We start from the raw sequence: 18,239 nt of genomic DNA, 5'->3' as shown, positions 1-18,239 counted from the left end.
TCATTTCATTTCAGACTAATTGGTCCTCTAAAAGGGCCTCATATTTTCAGACGCCGCCAAAGCTGTTTTGCATTTAAAGCTTATGCATTGTGGAAAAGAGCACCTTGCAGTTTTCCTCGGTGCTACACACCCAAAAAGAATATGGCGAGCAAGCGCCAAAATTATGAAACATGTTTGGTACTCGACGCCATTGATGCTGTGCCGTTTTCATCCGATTTTCCACACCCAACGCCAAAAGCGAAATGCCGATCACCAGTGTTGTGCGCAGGGATAAATCAGCCATCTAGATGTCTCACTATACATGGTTGACATAGATAGCAACATGTGTCCAAAAGTTATTAGCATCAGAGCAAAAACTTCTCTCACTGGTTGGTCTGAAGCCCTTCGATCTCCAGAATGACTCCTTTCTCGTGTAGTCTCGCGCCGGTGTACTTGAGAGATTGCTGCTTCCGTTTGTTGCCCTTTTCTTCTCCTTTGCTGACCACTTTGATGGATCTTCGGGAATGCCTAGCCACACAAAACTCAGTTAACCGCACACAGCAGTGGTCAGCGACCGGTACCGGACCGTGGGTTTTCGGTATTGGGCCACACAGAATAATAACATTGATGTTTTGCGCTAGTATATTACCGTAATTGAGCAATGGCTGGGCAGTGGTCTCTTATCCCTGACTTAATTTGCTTAGCATTTCATAAGGAGAGAATCAAACCCGAATCACGGCGATGAGAGCGCATAACTTTAGCCACTAGCCCACTAGGGTTGTAGAAGTCAAAGCAAAGGCGCAAGGTTTTATCTCATCACACTATTTTTACTATTTTTACTCAGGGTGCCACATTGAACAATATTGTCTTAGTTGAACTCTTTTCCCATAATGCATTACAATGTAATGGAGCATTATAGGAGAGATTCTTCCAAGACAAAGTTGTACGACTACGGCACTCCCACCCTCAACGGGCGCATGTCCAGCATGATTTTGAATGTTTCTTTTCTTTAACTCAGGCGATACAAATTATCAGCTCATTGACATACTAGCAGAAGATTGTTAACAAACCTTGTGATTTGAATAATGTGTATTGGAGCAAAGAAACCTAAAAAATCTGGCAGAATATGCGGCCCTTGAGGGCCGCAGTGCCCAGGACTGACGTTGTACAACGGTTGACCAATCACGTGCACCTTCAAGATCAAGAAGGCTAAGCAACGTGAGTAAAATAGTGCGACAATTAGATAAAATCGAGTGCCTTTTCTCATGTCATCTAGATTTCTAATGATCTAGTAATAATCGAGTGGCTCTTGTTCTTTTATTGTTGTTGTCATTATTATAGCCCTAGTTATAATGACATGCGTTACTATTGGGCCGGGCCGCGAGAATAGTCACGTATTTAACCGGTCTATTTTAGAGAAAAGTTTGTCGACCACTGAAGTAGATGACATAGGAAAAGGCATTAGGTATTGCCTCATCACCACACTATTTTTTCAAATAGAAAATGTATTTTGGTATGGTATTCACAGTTTTCATTACAAATACATTATTTTAGTCATGGCCCCACGTATTCAACAATGTGGTCTTGTAAGTAAAAATAATATGATAGTGGGATAGAATCGAATGCCTTTCCGTATGTCATCCACATCCCTATCTGTCTAGTAATCGATTATACAGTGTATTTAGGCTTATCATTATTATTATTATTATTACTAATATTATTGGGCAGGGCCACGAGAATATTTTCAGACATTAAACCAGTCCGTGGCACAGAAAAGTCCGGGTACCACTAGTGTACAGTGCCCTTGTTACTGAACCGTATGATCATTTTGGGCCACTAAGCTCACTTGCGGTTTAGGTTGTCCAGGCAAGTCTTGATGTAAGTGTCATAATAGTTCATCTGCTCCTGGTAAAAAGCCGTTTTTGAATTGAGCGCTGAAAGTGTCTGCTGGAGCTTCACAAGCTCGGCCTTCCTCCTTTGTCTGTAGCGTCTTTGGTAACGAATATCCTGACAATCACAATTAGGACTGTTATTTAAAAGTGGAAACGTGCCTGAGTGTCTTCATCGCATGCCTGTGAATGAGCCAAAAAAACACACCTTGGCAATGTCATTGATGAGGTCTTGGTATCGGTTTGTGGCAGAGACGAGGTTGCCCTGCTCCAAGTTACGAAGGTTCCTTAAAATCTTCCGCTTCTTCTGCTCCAGGGGAAGCTGACTGTCCTCCAGCACTGCAGGGCTGCTCTTCAGTCCATCTGGACTCTGAGCGTCCTGAACCGCCCGCCGCACTGCTATCTCATTATGTTCCGACTCCTGTGGGATACATCACGTTCATGACTCGAGTCAACCAGATCAAATAATGGGCATACAAGAGAGCGAAAGCAATAAAAATGTCACCTGAGAAGCTGTGGCCGGGGTCTCTAAAACTTCAGACAAAGACTCTCCAGGTTGAATTCGGATGACATCTACTAGAAGTTTCTTTGTCCTACACAGAAAAGAAGCAGATGCTTATAATGCAGAAAAGCACCACATACTTGTCCATGCACATGGCCTCTCTAAGCAGGTCCCAAAAAAGTTTTATGTTTGTTTTGTCTATTGCAAGTTATAAATATTAATGTATTTCAAAAAGCAAACGTTTAAAAAAAAATGGAAATGAGAACAGAAAATTATCATTTTGTGTATAGGCACTTTTTTCTGGGTGCGCTCGCTGTCCACAATCGCTGCAACAGGAATCGAACCTGGGTCGTGGCAGTGAGCACGCCAGATCATTATAACTGGCCCACCAATGATATGACAGATGTAATTGGCAGTAGCTTTTATCACACTATTTTATAAAATTGTCCCTAAAATACTCTTAAAATACTAGTGTAGAATCATAGTATTGTCATTGTGGGCAGCACGGCGGAGCAGCTGTTAGTGCGTGTGCGGCACAGTTCTGAGGTTATGAGATCGAACCTCCTGTGTGGAGTTTGCATGTTCTCCTCGTGCTTGCGTGGGTTCGCTCCGGGCACTCCGGTTTCCTCCCACATTCCAAAAACATGCATGTCAGGTTAATTGGCCGGTCCAAATTGTCCCTAGTTGTGAATGAGCGAGCGAAATGTCTGTCCCTGTGTGCCCTGCGACTGGCTGGCAACCAGTTCAAGGTGTCCCCTACCCACAGCCCTAAAATAGCTGGGATGGGATCCGGCACTTCCGCGACCCTACTAAGGATAAGCGGTGCAGATAATGGATGGATGGATTGTCATTGTAACATGTGAAACACACATTCAAAAAACTCTTCTGTAATGCTATGACTAAATATTGTGTGATAATGGAAAGCAAATCTGCCTTTTAATATGTCATCTATATCACCGATAGGACAGTGGCTAGAATAAATTTCTTACACAGCTGTGACCCAAGTTTAATTCCTGATGCATTAAGTTTGAACTGAGAAAAAACAAAAATGTTACACAGATTTTTAGTCAAAAACTAGGGGTGCGCATTATACACGAGTGTGTTGTACATGAAGAAATACGGTAAACATTTTCACGCTATACACATTTTTCTATTTATATTTTATATTTGTTTTTTACGTTATCAACCTCTTAAAATTAATTATTTACGTTTTTAAATATGTATTTGACTGACATTGCATGTCAACAGACTTTTTTTGGGGATGAAATTGTTAGTAACCGGTTTATATTCGGCAAAATTGTTAGTTTCATTGTGTTTTCTGACAAACTTTCTATGATTTTAAATGTGTCGATACAAAAAGGACTAGTGGTATTAATACTTGGTGTAAGTGACTCCTCAAGAGTTGATCACGAAAATTAGTTGATAAGTTAATATGGTTATCAACCTGGGGGAGAAAAAGAGTGGTCAACAACATTGCTCTTAGATTTTACAAATAACTCTAAATAGAACAGCTTCACAAAAAACACAAAGGCCACTACATAAGGATTTCATATAGAATGAAGTCATGAACGTCGAAGTCGAAGTTAGGATGAAATCATCTTTCTAATGCAGAATGTACCATACAAAAGGATACAGGTTTAAAAGGAAGATAACAGCCACTGGCAAGCTTCTTCCTGTTTGGACAGGAAAAGATTCAACGGCAGGAAAGACGAAGTTGGGTCATAGAGCGATATGTTGGAGGCGGGGGGGAAAAAAGTCTATGTGCCAAATACAGTTGGAATAGAGAATACCGATATCTTTGCTTCATTCTGTCCATGGAATCATAAAAGGCCACAGTTTAATTGAAGCGTTTTTGCCTTCTTTTGGTTCCAACATTTGTAATTCATCTTGGAATGCTTTCTACAGATGTTGGTGTGCATATGTGGCCTAGAAGGGCTTGTGTGTTGACATCATGCCTTCTGGATCTTCTTGCTTTTTGCACTGGGAAATGATTATGCGTCAACAGTAATGCTTTCCTCGCAAGCTTAGTGCACAAAACATAACATGGTTAAAGGGACAGTGTGTAATATTGGACCCTTATGTCACTGTATTGTGCAACTGAAAACGAGTGATAAAAAGTACAAGGAGACAAACAATGGAGACTCAAAGTGACCAAAACACACCATTTCTCTTATAATTGTTATATCAGCCTTTCACGAAGAAAAAAATGAAAGGAAGAAAAGATGAAGGAAATTTAGAAAAAAGCTAGAAAGAAAGAAATAACACTAAAAAGTAAAAAGAATAAGAGTAGAACAAAGCAAAAAACAATATGAGAAAGAAAAAAGAATTAAAGGAAAAAGCGAAATACAGAAACAATTTAAAAGGGTAAAAGTTAAAAAAGAAGGAATCAAGAATAGAACCAAGAAAAAAAAAAGAAAAAAAAAAACAGAAAAGAAAAAGAAAAAAAAAAGGAAAAAAGGGGGTGTACCCGTAGCAGCAGGATGGCCGACAATGATGTCATGTTATGTAAAATAAATGCTACCATCTTGACGTACGCATGTTTTAGAAAAATGCACTTTTTTATGTCGTTTCATTTAGCTTTGGTTAACAATGTTTTTGTTTTTTATGAAGTTTTTTTTACCACCAGGAGGTGCTAAAAATACACTCTCCTTTTAAAACAACTAAAATTAATAGGCTTTGAAAATGTTAGAATGCTGACATCTATTTCCATTAATTGGATGTTACATGAAAAGTTCTACATGCTTTTGCCATCTTCTACAGCTGAAATCAACCTCCTTTTGTTGCACGTGCAAGTACGGTGACATTCTTAAATGCGCTTGAATAAAGTCATTTTTTTTTATCTTTTTCAACTTAAACAACGCACCCCACCTTTAATAATTATGCACTTTTTGGAAACTCTAAACTCACTTTGTCATAAGCGTCTTTACATCCTTGTCATCTCCTTCAAGGAGCTCAAACTTGCTGGTCAGAGTGAGTGAGATCTCGGTCTTGGCCAACTGGTTGAGGACAGCATCCCTGTTTGTATCATTGCTATGAACGGCTCCTTCACCTTAATAAACAAGAACGTAAAAGATACTTAGAATTTTGGTCTTTTAAAGCGACACTAAGCATCCAAATTTGCACTACCAAGTAACATCTCAACATCTGGTACATCTCCCAAGTCTTGCAGGAGCTCGTGCAACAAGTCATTGAGGTCCGGTGAGATCGCCTCCAAATGTTCCAAAAGGAGCTGGATTGATACAGATGAGAACCTCAGTTTGGGACGCATGTCCACTGAAGTTTGTGCTTTAACATTATTCAGACCACAAACATGACATTCACAAACACTTGGCATGCTTACAGTGTGTGTATTGATGATTTCCTCTATAGAGATGTAGATGACGGGCTTGCTCAAGGTAACCATGTCCGAGTATTCATCAATGTTAAACTTCTCTTCGGGTTCAGAGACGTCACAGGCAGATTGGAAAAAAACCCTAAACAGAATTTAAAATTTTATTTTGCTGAAATTTCCAGACTTTAGAGCATATCTGAATTAAAGCCGCACCCAGTAAAAGCAATTTTGTACAGTCATAAGACAGACCTGACATTAAGCCACTGGTGACCACATTAAATAATAAGATATTTACAAAGACAGACAGTACACATGAAGTATTTAAGGTTTTAATGATCTACCTTAACTTCCCATCCGAACGGTGCCTTAATTGTGGCAGTAACATATCTAACGGAAACTAAATCCTGTTGTTAAAAAGGCCAACTTGAAGGTTGTATAGTTAGAGCACCCTGTGTTTGGTGTGTTCTTTTTTTTTTTTTTTTAAACTGGCATGTTTCCTGCCACCAATTTATGTTTCCCAAGGCCCAAGTCAACACCCTTCTTGATTTATTCAAATTGGCTGCAGCAATGTATAAGCTGTAATGTTCAAAATGAAAAAGTAGAGGGTGATAGTCCAGGAAAATAGGGTGGTTCCTTTTCTGTGTGAAAGAATGACATCTTAAAAACGTGGATTCAGCAAGTACGTATTGCTTCTCCTCCATTAAGTTACCTGCCATTTCCCTGTACTCAATGGACAAACACTAATGTTTTTTATTGTCTTTTCAAACATTTTGATTGTTGCAATTTTTTGCGTCATGTTTAATAATCAACTGGTCATTCTCACCGGAATTTCTCGTATGTCTGCGAGATGAAGTCGTTCATGGGCGTCATGTGTACGTTTTCGCCCTCAAAAAGCTTGTTGGCCGCAGCGTGCTGGAGCATTTTGGCCACGGATCCCAGATTGCGTCTCTGGTCTACATGTAGCTGCCCACCCGCCGACAGATCAATGATGTCAAATCCATCTGGAGCTACGATTGCAGGATTCATATAGCGGTAGTAAAGCAAGTTTCCGACCACCTGGTACGGAATGAAAATACATCGTCAATGTTTGCATTTCCTTGACCCCCTAATAAAAAACATTCTCAAATTGACTGGGGCATTATGGCAATTATAAAATTACACAATTTTAGTCACCTTTAGCAGCTCATCTTCTGATGCATCCGGAAACTTTTCGTGCAGACAGTTCTTCAGAACCTTTGCCACATACCTCATGCCATATCTGAATATAATACCAAGCAAAAAAGTAGTGTGTCAAACTTAATTCTTATTATGATAAAAATAAAAATATTTTTCACAATATAATAGTCATTAAATGCTTGGACAATTAGTGATGTTCTCAAAAAATGTAGCAACGTTCAACCATTCAACCAAGGAGTTGTGTAGGTCCGCCAGATTTTCCATTAAGACCTGAGCTCCATCTTGTGGCATACTTGGATCTGGGCACTGTTAGAATAAGGCCAGGGTCAGCAACCGAAAATGTTGAAAAAGCCAGACTTAAAAAAATGGTTTGGCGCAGCAAAAAATATTCATTCATTATCTGCACCGCTTATCCTCAGTAGGGTCGCATAGGTGCTGGAGCCCATCTCATCAGTCTTCGGGCAATGGGCAGGGGACACCCTGAACTGGTTCCTAGCCAGTCGCAGGGCACACAGAGACACACCACTCGCTCGCCCAGTCACACTTAGGGGACTATTTGGACCGACCAGCTAACTTGAAATGCATGTTTTTGGAATGTGGGGGGGAAACCCACGCAAGCACGTGGAGAACATGCAAACTCCACACATGAAGGTTCGATCTCATGACCTCAGAACTGTGCCACACACGCGCTAACCACTGCGCCGCCGTGCTGCAAAAAATAGTTTTTTTTAAAAATAGGGATTATTAGACAAAAGTTACGAAAAGCCTTGAAAAAAAATGCAAGAATGATTATTTTGTGTTTGTCCTTATTTTCCGTTTCAAAACTATTTCGAAAAAGTTCCAGGGAGCCACTACGGCGGCACTGAAGAGCCACAGGTTACAGACCCACGGTCTAAAGTATGAACATATAGAAAAACTCAAAATTAAGTTAAAAAGAGAAATTACTATATTTTTTTTACACACTGTAAAACCCCGGTTGAAAGCATGACAGACAACAGATGTAATTTAAAAAGGGAAAAAAAAAAAAAAGGAAAATGGACTGTATTTCTATAACGCTTTTAATCAGTCACTGAAGAACTCCAAAGTGCGTTACAATACAATATAATACACTTTACACCTACCCATTCAGACAAGCCATGCAAGGCTTATTGGAGGGCATGAGGGGTTCAGTCTCTTGCCCAAAGACACTTCGACATTTACTTAGAGCTTGAGACCTCTTGGTCCCAAGGCGTGCAACAAAGTTTTCAAATTGCTAACCACTTCTAATTTTGGCAAGAGGAAATATGATATTCTCCTTTTAAAGTGATTTGTTATCAGTAACTGTGGTCTGTGAAGCCCTTTGAGACATGGGATATACAAGTAAACCTGACTTGACAGTCAGTGATTACTCAAAAGTTGAGCGTATTGCTATTGGTCTGAATAAAATTGGCAACAAACGATTAAGACAATTGACATTTACTTTAACAAGAAATGGTGAAACTAAAATAAAGAAAAATGAAAGAATGAATAATGATTCCATAACTACAAAAATAAAACTGAAAACATTTTGGCAGGACAAAATGATCAGAGGACACAGATAGTGCATGGACTGTTTTCTGGTGCCAAAACTTACGGGATATTTTCCAAGGAGGACACAATGGAGTTCAGCACTTTATCAGTAGCAGAGCGTAATGCCAGACTGGAAGCTTCCAGTCTATTGCGCACTTCCTCGTGTGACATGGCCTGCTCGGGAGTCACTTCGTAAGGCAGTTTGCTGAAGGACAACAAGGAGCAAATTACATTTAGTACAATATAAAGTTCTAAATCAGTCGACTGACTGTGTTCTCTAACAAGTGCTTGGTCAGAAACCCAGTTTGGTTTTAGTGTTCCAAAAGTTTTGAGCACATTAACTATTAATGGTAGTAAGATAAAAGTTGTGCCATTCTAAAGGGACAGTGTGTTATATTTAGTCCCTACTCGTGGTACAAAAAAACTTCCAGTTAAAAAAAAAACGTTGATTTGAATACCAGGCAAAAATACATGAACTATCATACCAATGTTAACCTTTCTTTTGAAAAAAAAAAAATCAAAGGTTGAGAAATGTGTATTCCTTTTACACAGTTGAATGCAAGCCCACACCATACAACACAGCATTATTTCATGGTCAAATTTTACACATTTTTACGCTTTAAGGATAATTACATTGAGTTTTTTTTAAAGGCGATTGTTTTGGTTTTTTTGACCCATTAAAGGTGTTCATTCAACCAGAAAAGGCGTTTTGTGTGCTTTAATTTCATAAAACTCAATTACGGGCTGTTGGTCAACGTGATTTTTGCAAAAGATTCTGAAAGGAGCCACTAGAGGGGAAGTCCAGGGTGAGATGGCAAGGTAAATTCATAAAAGATTGGGTGTTTATGCTCAGCTAAAAGAACAATTTCAGAAGATGTGAACAAATCAACTGCTCTCAGCAACTGTTCGCAGTGTCTTAAGAAGACAAATTCACATGATGCCTTACAAGCTACAGTCAGTTCAACAGTTGCAGGACACTGATAAACCAGCTCATTGGGACTTTTGCATTGCAATAAAATAGAAGATGACGAATTTGAGGACTGGCTTGTTTTCAGTGATGAGGGGACTTTCCACATAAATAGCAATGTTAACCAGAATACCACTTGGATATGGGGGACTGAGACTTTACAGGAAACTTCTTGAGCAACAGCGAAATTCCCCAAAGGTGACCATGTTTTGTGTTTTGTCGAAAAAAACCTGTCTGCGGACCTTTTTTTAAGAAGCTAAGTCAATAGTAAGACGTACCTCGACATGCTGGAAAACTGGTAATGGATGAACTAAGCGAGAGTCTGTGGTAACGTACTTTTCCAAAAGGATCGGGCGCCACTAAATTATAGCCTCAAGATTAGACATCCAGACAGAAGGACTGGATGGTCTGGACAGATCAATCACAATCTCATGTCCTGGCTACCCAGATCCCACACCACTAGACTTCTTTTATGGGGATTAAAAAAAGATTGGTCTATCTGCCCCCTATATTAAGAAATGTGGATAAGCACGAATAACAGAAGCTGTTGCAACCATTGATAATGCAATGCTGGGAGGCATTTGGCAAGAATTTGATTATCAGCTTGGTGTGAGTCCTGTGACTGATGCTGCTCACTTTGAACGTTCCATGTCAAAAGTGACATTACAAGCTTTCTGAATTTACATCCTTAATAGTTTCCGAGATAGTTAATGTCAACATCTGCCAAAGTCATTTTGGAACACACTGTATAGTAATATAATTTAACGTTTGTTATTTGAAATTAATAAACGGCACCTGACCCCATGCTTGTTATGAAATCATTCTGTGACTATCTGTTATCTACCTGACTTCACCGGTGGCAGTCTCCAGCTGGTTGACCCAGGCTTTGTAGACATCCACAGGGTTAGTGTTGATACCAAGATTTTTGTCATCAATAATGTCTTTGATAACCGGAGACAAAAGTTGCCTGAGAGTGTTGTGGCCTCGTGCCCCACGGTTGAAGCTCACCACCATCTTGATGACTGTCGGATTTCCCGTCACAATGTCCTGAATTTGGTCAACCTTGGACCTGAGACACAGAAAGACTACTTCAAATCATCAAGACCAATTTGGCCGAACTATTGCACGAATGACACAGGCCCTACCTGATCTCTTCTTCTAGAGCAGTTTTAAAGAGTTTGAGCAGCAAGTATTCCTCTCGCTGATTGGATGCATAATTGTACAAGGTGAAGATGACCGTGTCCATAAACTTAGTTGACTTGTTTTGGGGCATTTGGAAGATAAGCTTCGCTAAGTAGGACGGGTTGGTCTGTTGAAGGGAAAGCGCATCGGACATGGTGTCTGGAATGTTAAGACAACGAACATAGAGATCACCATTACCTGGAGGAGGTAAAACAGATGTTGATAGGCCTCCAACTTCTTCCGTTTGCCTTTACTTAACCCCTTTATTCCAAGTTTATCTGCTGCCAGGTCAATATTACTTTGACTTTTAAGGTTCTTCATTGTCTTATTATGAGACACAACATCCTTTCAGGAAAAGAACATTGTGACAGAGTTGAGGATTAATATTTATTTTCAATAACCTGCACATATGTGTTTTGCCACCTGCAGCGTAATCCTGTTCTTAACCAGCAATCCAATCTTTATATCCATCAGGTTTAAATCATTCTCCATCTGCTGATTGGAACGGATTTTGGTGACCACTTCTTCCTTGAGACGTGTCACCTCCTGCTCCTCTTGCAGATCCAAAGGGCTTTGCTCCAGCAAGTGAACAAACTTGCGCACCACTGAGAGGGGCGGGTCCTTGGCCCCAGCTAAATGATTACACATAAGAGGTAAAGAAGAGCAAATTAATGGTATTACATTATTATCGGACAAATGTTTAGATGTATTTCAATGCAAGAATGTCGACTTACTGAGAGTTCTATAATCATCTCTTGCTTTATTGGCCTTCAGAAAAGCCTGGATGGTCACAATTTCCTTTTCCTATGTGGAAAAATGTGCAACATTGAATATTCAAAGCAAAACTTAGTCCACGGTAGGAACAGAATAAACGAAATTAACATTGAGTGTTACTCACATGATCTTTAAAGTAACGCAGACGTTCGTTATATTCACGTTTGGCTTTCCACATTTTAACCAGGGACTGAATCTATATAAATATATGTAAAAATAAAACCATAAAAATATTTTTTAAGTGCATTACAAAGTCCATTCTTATTAATAGACATTACCTTGACAATAGAAGTAATATTTTTACTAAGCAGTTTCAGTCTGTCAATGTATATTTTTCTCTGTTTGTAACCTCTCCAGCATGCCTAAAAAAAGAAGCGAAGTCATTAAAATTTGATGAAATAATTTGGGATCTCTAAAAAAACAGCACTCCTAATAACTAAAACCTGCAGTCTGACGACATGGGCTTCTTGTTGACGCAGGTACTCCATTCTCTTTGCGTGCCTTTTCCTAACAAGAAAACCTCGTATCCTCGCCTGCAGTTGCGTCACGAAGGACTCATTGGCCAACCACAGTTTTTCCCGGTTATATCCTGCGGTCACGGTATTGATAGCCATCTGAATGGGACAGATAACCATCAATTATAAATCAATGACAATATACGCTTAACACATTAACATTACTGAAGCGTAGTCAGGAACCTGAATGTCCCCTTTATTTAGGTGGCCACTGTTCTCTTCAAAGTTGTCTGGCTCCTCCCAGGAGCCATGTCCAGTCTCCAGATTATAGAAGTAGTCATATCTGTCATTTATGCAGTGTTTTACCCAAACACCACCCATGTTACCTGAAACAATAATTTTAAAAATAGTGGTTAAGGGATCAAACTAACCAACCAAAGTCCCTCCTAAATGTGTCAAACAACAAAAAATGTGAAAAATTCAACCACCTTCAGATGACATTTTTCTTTGCTCTTGTGCCAGTTCGGACTGGTACATGTCAGCACATTCGGCAAGTACAAGTCTCAGTCCTGCATTTGGTGATTGCAGCGCTTGCAATGTGTTCTGTGAGTTACCCTCTGCCACCATGATGTTAATGCCAGCTACAGCTTCAGCCACTGTCAAAACGTAGAAAGAATAAGTCACAAAACCTAAATCAACCAAACAAAGGGTGTTATACAGCTCAAAATGGAGAGTTGACAAATTCTACTGTCTTTAGAGACAAGAATGAAAGGTCAAAAATTCATGACAGACCATCACAAAGTTTTGGCCAATAACAAATAAATCAGGGGTGTAAAACTCATTTGAGCTCGGGTATCACATGGTTGAAAAAAAACTCATGGGGGCCGGACTAGCAGACGGAGAAAGAGAGAAAGATAAAAGAGAAATAAAGAGGCACGGAGAGACAAATACAGAAAGAGATTGGCTAAGTAAGTAAGAAATAGAAAGAAAAAAGTCTTGAGAATGCAAGGGAAGAGAAAAAGAGAAATAATGAGAAAAGAAAGGAGAAAGACAAAAGAGACAGTAGGAGGACAAGAGTAAAAAGGCCGAACAATGTGAGAGACCGATACAAAGAAATAAGAGAAAGTGAGAGACAGAGATAGATGTGAGAAATAGAAAGGAAAAAAGGAGAGGGAGAAATAGAAATGAGTGTGTAATAGAGAAAAAAAAAAGCTCCAGTTGCCTTGTCAGGGGTGCTTAGCTTTGGCAACATACTGTGTACATATTTAAAAAATGCAGCTCTATTATCTCTTGCACTTTATCAACATTGTCTCGCGGGTTCAAACCCTTGGCGGGCCGGATCTGGCCTGCCGGCTGCATATTTGACATCACTGGACTCGTTTTTTGTTTTTTGTTTTTTTTAAATTAGTTACGTTCATGCGGAATCTGAAACTTATAAGTGAAACGTATTAGGCACTCAACTCACTTGAACGCGCCGCCTCTGCATCCTGGTTGGCTGCATATATGGCTTCTTGAATTTGGTCCAGCCATAGTACAGCAGATTCATCTCCTGAGGTCTGCCATCCAAGAAAATTAAATGGCACATTTCCAGCAAAGTATGGTCAAAGTAAAAGCAATTTGTTGATACTAAATCAATATACAGCACCAATTAATCCCTCAAGTCTTGAAAAAAACTCTTCGTATAAGGGTATTTATCATCCACTGTTAACATACAGATCAATTTTAGGATGGCAATACCGTAAATACAACTGCTTCTAGAAGGAACACATTTTCCCTTGTGAAAGAAACAGAGAAAAAAAATTGAATGTGACTGCCCCACTTATTTAACTTCATATAAACAAAGAATGTTTATACTTTTCAGTCTTACTCAAGGCTAACTTTAGCAAAACTCCAGAGAGGCAATCCCGGGCGACTAACAGGAAGGAAATCCCTATTAGCCTGGTTCTAAAAAAAACCCTCACTGCAGTGGCTGAAAATTCCCACTGACTGTTGTTAGTGCAGTACATTATTACATTTTAGTTTTTCAAGAGACAGCGAAAAACCAACAAAGATAATTTGTATTACATAAGAATATGTATTGAATTCCACACAAAAATAAAAAAGGCAAATCAATGATGAGGTATTTTTATTTAAAAGATGGATGGACACTCTACTTGCAACACATTTTTTTTTTAATTGCATTGTTAAGTAATTCTACAAAATATATCAGTAAAATAATTCAATTGATTTGAGATATTTCAAACAAAAAAAAAGCATGATTTTGTGGCCTCCCACACTAGTGAGTCAATGGGCAGTTACTGACGCAGCTGGGAATTTGTTTAAGGCTAGACAGGAAACGTGCGATCAGAAGCGAACTAACGGACAAGCTTTCCTTGCATTCTGAGCTAACCAAGCTCGGGTACGCATCTCTGGCAGTTGAAGCGCTGCAGAGATGCCCCCAACCAAAATTTGGGGGCAGATAACTTACTTTTATGAAAACCTCTGAGTAAAACCCACACAATTAACTTTTTTTTTCCATTTTTTAGACATGGCCGACATTTTTAATGGACTTATCATTTTTCTAATGACTGTGCATACAACTCAAGCTGATGGTAAGTGCCTTAATGACTATTTTTCTTCTGTTTTGTTTTGAAGGGAGGCTAGTAAGCGTATACTTGAGAATGTTAGGTTTAAAAAAAGCTGCTGTAGTTTACATATTATTTTCATATGCCAAGCATGAACTATAATCGTAAACCATAGGCTCAGGACTACAGGTTTTGGTACGTCACATTCTTTCGGTTTCCAAAAACTCTGCATTGCCTTTGTCGCCATCTAGGAAATAAAACCAGGACCACAAACGGCACCGAAGCTGAACTGTCTCCTAAATCTTTTAAGGGCAAGATCTATCCACACAATCTCACCAAGCATCTGTCAGCGGGTCTCAGTCCTAGCGGAGAGCCGTGGCTGGACGTGGACCCAGACGACGCAGCCACAGCCTACACCACAGGGATCCTAAGTACCTGGATACTTCCCTTAGCTTATATCTTGGCAATGACTGTGGGCATCCCTTCCAATGCCTACATTCTGGCCTTCCTCCGCTTGAAGCTCCGAGCAAAGTCGTTGTCTACAGTGGTGCTTTATCTGAACCTGGCCTTGTCAGATTTGCTACTCCTCCTTTCCCTAGCGTTACGTGTGCATTACCATTTCAGCGGAAACAACTGGGTATTTGGAGAAATCTCTTGCAGGCTGATGACGGCCTTGTTTTACGGCAACGTGTACTGCTCGGCACAGACTATAGCGTGTATCAGTCTCAAGCGTTACCTGGCGGTGGTTAAGCCCTTCTTGTACAGAAGGTTGGCTAAAACCGCGTTAGCAGTCTGGGCATGCTTGATTGTTTGGTTCCTATTTGGTGCGGCGATTGTACCAGAACTGCTGGTCAGGCAAAGCTTTTGGCTTTCTCAGCTGGGAGTCACAACCTGCCACGATGTGCTTCCCCTTGAAGAAAAACCCCACTCACTACTTGTGCCCTACAGACTGATGCTCGTTTTTCTTGGTTTTGTTGTCCCCTTTATAATTTCCATATATGCACATGTGTCAGTAGTACACCATCTTGGACAATCGGGTTGTAACTGGAGACCTTTCATCAAAATCAGCACTCTGGTTTTAATCATTTTTGTGGTGTGTTTTTTGCCCAGTGGAATCCTGCACATCGCACACTACGCCCATCTGTTTTCTACCGGGAATGACAAACTGTACGGATACTACAGATGTGCAGTTTGTCTCTGCTGCTTCCACAGTTGTTTGGATCCCTTCCTGTGTTTGCTCATTTCTAAATCGGCTGCCTCGGAGGTACAGTTCGTCTCCATCCGCAGGATCCCAGAGAGGCTAGCTGTTAAAATATGTGACTGAGAGTGTGCACAAGAAAGGCCTTGTCTTTGAGGACCATTGTTGGAAAACAGCAGGGAATGCCAATTTCGGAAACATCTGACACTGGCAAATAAACAGGGTATTACACCAGATTTCCGAAAACAAACTGTATACAGTATGTACACCACTGGAACAAAGATGTTCCAAATACTGTTGTAAGTCCTGTTTGAAATGCAATTTGTAATTATGTCTGGTTACAGTGCAGAAATGTAAAATATTACCAATCAAAAAATATACCTTGAATAGAATTTTCTATTACAGTATCACCGATTTCAAGTCCTTGAAAAATTAAACTATTGAAATAAAGGAAGTTTGATTTTAGAATGTCATTTAGGATGATGGTAAAATAAATTCTTGTAGGTGATCATAATTCTCCTTAAGTACATATCCTTTGTCAAATATAAGTACTAACATTATATCATATTAGTAGCAAGACTAATAATTAAAAATAATTTTAAAATAAAAACTGACTAACTTTTTTTTCTTTAAATTTTCTTCTTGATTTTTAAAAATTTTATAATCGAAGATATTTCATTCATCCACTATTTGAGAACTTCTTTACACAGTTAAAACGTTTTCACCAGCAGGGGAAGCAATACATAAAATTAAAGAAAATAGAAGCAACTCCAAAAATGAGTACCTGGCAGAGGCATCGTTTGGTATAGTGTAGGACATCGTGGTAGTGTTTTGCTGTGACTGGGTTGACCCCGGTCAACTTGGCAGTAGGGAGAAGAAGAGCCGCAAGTGTCTGCTGATGATCGCCAGAGTTTAATGCTTCATTTATCTCTGCTATTGCTATGATTCCTCAAGGAATGGAAATGAACAAAAGACGATTTCATGCTGCAGCAAAGTAATTACTTCAGCAATTGGACATAAGTCTGAAATTCTCACTTTCATGTTCTTCAACAACTTGGATGTTGACTTCATCAATGCACTTTTGAACATCATTCCAGGAGAGGAACTCTTGCCCTTTACTTAGAGACGCCGCCCGCTGCTCAATTAATGCGTCAGCATACCTGATGAAAAAGAATAACAGTACACAATTAAGTTTAACAAAATAAGCCATCCACAAAAAGTGTTGAGAACCAACCAGCTTTACGAAAATCATATCAAAAAGTAAATGATGAATGTTAAAATGATCTGTTATGTTGTCTTTATTGCAACTTCCAAAACTCAACATACCGATTGAGGTTGTCTTGGTCTATGTTGGTAAAACCGAGAGGTGAGTCTGTCAATTGCTCGATCACAGCCTGCGGATCTTTGGTGTCCAGAACCTCATTAAGCACAGCTACAGCAGACAACATTTCCACAGCCACGTTCAACTCCTCATGGCTCAGGCCGGACTGGATGCAACAAATTTTGTCATGAACATATATACATATACAGCAAAGGAAAATGTATATGTAGAACTAAAGATATGCAAGAATGCCACTGGCGTTTCATACCCTTCCTCCTTGCAGTTGTAAGCTAAAAAGTTCATTCTGGTAGAGATTGGCCGCTGTCGAATAGACGATTGGCAGTTGAGCCTCAGGGTTCATGAGCTCCTCTACCGTCTCCGCTGCATCGCCAAAACGGATAGCAGCATTGATGGCTGAAACGGCGTCAAGTTCTGCAAATGCAAACAGTGAGTTTAAATCATACAAGTGAGCACATAAGAACAAAGCACAATTGTGAGCATACGTAGATTGTGAGTTGTTATTAATGAATATGCAAGTTCTTACTTCGTCTTTCTGCCTCCGCATAGTCATTGCAAGAAGTAACAACTCTCTGAATCTCATCTTTATCAACTAGAACAGCTTTATCTTCATCCTGCAATTTAATAGGAAAACCTTTTTTTACCAGGTATATTTTCTTGGTGTGACAGCCAAGTTTGCAATACTGGACCTTAGTATAACTAACGTTATATAGAACAGTGCTTTATACCCAAATGTTTTTCTTTGTATAGGTGGAGTTGTGTATAAAGCCAATTCTGTATATAATATGGCAATAATTAATGTTAAAAGTCTCATACGTATGAAATGATAAATGCATTCCTTTCTGATAAGGTTTTCAAAACTTAAATATAAACAGCTTTTTCTAAATAGTAATTTTGGCTAATGAGATAATTGGTGTTAGTTGACTGTCGTTTGTAATTTCAATGCAATATTTTATACAGCTTTAAAAAACATTTTTTGTTGTTCCTCTTTAACTTTGTACTTAATGTTAGCGTTAGTGTGAAAATGTTTTTATTCAAAAATTCAAAAGGCATTGTTCAAGATTTTTCTTTTAGAAAGTATTTATATGACTCGGGCCAAAACCACATATGTTAGAGTTTAGTTAATTTCACTTTTTACTCACATGCTATACTTTATTCTAGTGTCTCATCAAGTCTGGGGTTTGCTTTCTTATTTGGTATTAAGTTTTGAATGCCATTGTTCGGTTGAAAAGGCATTTGTTTTGAAAAATTAAAACAATTTTTACTCTTTGAAAAAATAGATTTATATATTTGGTCCAAAGATTTTGTGATTCATTTGGGTTTTTATTTTCGACA

The 18,239-nt window shown here is 39.2% G+C and overlaps 2 protein-coding genes across 4 annotated transcripts in view; one reads left to right on the top strand and one right to left on the bottom strand.

Moving 5' to 3' along the window:
• iqgap2 (IQ motif containing GTPase activating protein 2) overlaps positions 1 to 18,239 on the bottom strand; it is a 36,670-nt gene that overhangs the window by 1,097 nt on the left and 17,334 nt on the right. Inside the window, exons 11-36 of one of the 2 annotated variants that reach the window (XM_088336009.1) lie at positions 17,431 to 17,518; positions 17,155 to 17,318; positions 16,892 to 17,052; positions 16,601 to 16,725; positions 16,350 to 16,513; positions 13,269 to 13,359; positions 12,292 to 12,459; positions 12,047 to 12,189; positions 11,792 to 11,962; positions 11,627 to 11,710; positions 11,473 to 11,544; positions 11,309 to 11,378; positions 10,998 to 11,206; positions 10,773 to 10,919; positions 10,538 to 10,701; positions 10,237 to 10,461; positions 8,490 to 8,630; positions 6,875 to 6,959; positions 6,525 to 6,757; positions 5,711 to 5,843; positions 5,497 to 5,599; positions 5,278 to 5,419; positions 2,374 to 2,461; positions 2,077 to 2,289; positions 1,826 to 1,986; positions 367 to 507 (exon numbers count right to left, since the gene is read on the bottom strand). In XM_088336009.1, coding sequence (XP_088192135.1) covers positions 367 to 507; positions 1,826 to 1,986; positions 2,077 to 2,289; positions 2,374 to 2,461; positions 5,278 to 5,419; positions 5,497 to 5,599; positions 5,711 to 5,843; positions 6,525 to 6,757; positions 6,875 to 6,959; positions 8,490 to 8,630; positions 10,237 to 10,461; positions 10,538 to 10,701; positions 10,773 to 10,919; positions 10,998 to 11,206; positions 11,309 to 11,378; positions 11,473 to 11,544; positions 11,627 to 11,710; positions 11,792 to 11,962; positions 12,047 to 12,189; positions 12,292 to 12,459; positions 13,269 to 13,359; positions 16,350 to 16,513; positions 16,601 to 16,725; positions 16,892 to 17,052; positions 17,155 to 17,318; positions 17,431 to 17,518 — 3,686 coding nt within the window. The remainder of the gene's footprint in view (positions 1 to 366; positions 508 to 1,825; positions 1,987 to 2,076; positions 2,290 to 2,373; positions 2,462 to 5,277; positions 5,420 to 5,496; positions 5,600 to 5,710; positions 5,844 to 6,524; positions 6,758 to 6,874; positions 6,960 to 8,489; positions 8,631 to 10,236; positions 10,462 to 10,537; positions 10,702 to 10,772; positions 10,920 to 10,997; positions 11,207 to 11,308; positions 11,379 to 11,472; positions 11,545 to 11,626; positions 11,711 to 11,791; positions 11,963 to 12,046; positions 12,190 to 12,291; positions 12,460 to 13,268; positions 13,360 to 16,349; positions 16,514 to 16,600; positions 16,726 to 16,891; positions 17,053 to 17,154; positions 17,319 to 17,430; positions 17,519 to 18,239) is intronic. The other variant, XM_088336010.1, reaches the window with a different exon arrangement.
• Positions 14,175 to 18,019, top strand: f2rl2 (coagulation factor II (thrombin) receptor-like 2). 2 transcript variants are annotated; one of them, XM_088336013.1, is made up of 2 exons: positions 14,175 to 14,394; positions 14,678 to 18,019. In XM_088336013.1, exons 1-2 carry the CDS (start codon positions 14,392 to 14,394, stop codon positions 15,689 to 15,691), a joined length of 1,017 nt encoding a protein of 338 aa, XP_088192139.1. In that variant the 5' UTR covers positions 14,175 to 14,391; the 3' UTR covers positions 15,692 to 18,019. The 2 variants fall into 2 exon arrangements, with proteins under 2 accessions (XP_088192139.1, XP_088192137.1); XM_088336011.1 differs by having other exon boundaries at positions 14,619 to 18,019.

Source organism: Urocampus carinirostris, chromosome 5, assembly GCF_059441175.1.
Source record: "Urocampus carinirostris isolate Australia breed hairy pipefish chromosome 5, RoL_Ucar_1.0, whole genome shotgun sequence".
Classification (NCBI taxonomy): domain Eukaryota; kingdom Metazoa; phylum Chordata; class Actinopteri; order Syngnathiformes; family Syngnathidae; genus Urocampus; species Urocampus carinirostris.
Note: the sequence above shows the minus strand (reverse complement) of the source record. Positions and strands in the feature narration are given on the sequence as shown.

Bases quoted from the DNA above. Each gene is read 5' to 3' on its own strand.
- f2rl2 (XM_088336011.1), top strand. From the start codon at position 14,331: ATGGCCGACATTTTTAATGGACTTATCATTTTTCTAATGACTGTGCAT. The intron at 14,395-14,618 runs GTAAGTGCCTTA...GTCGCCATCTAG, and splicing joins GCATACAACTCAAGCTGATG to GAAATAAAACCAGGACCACA.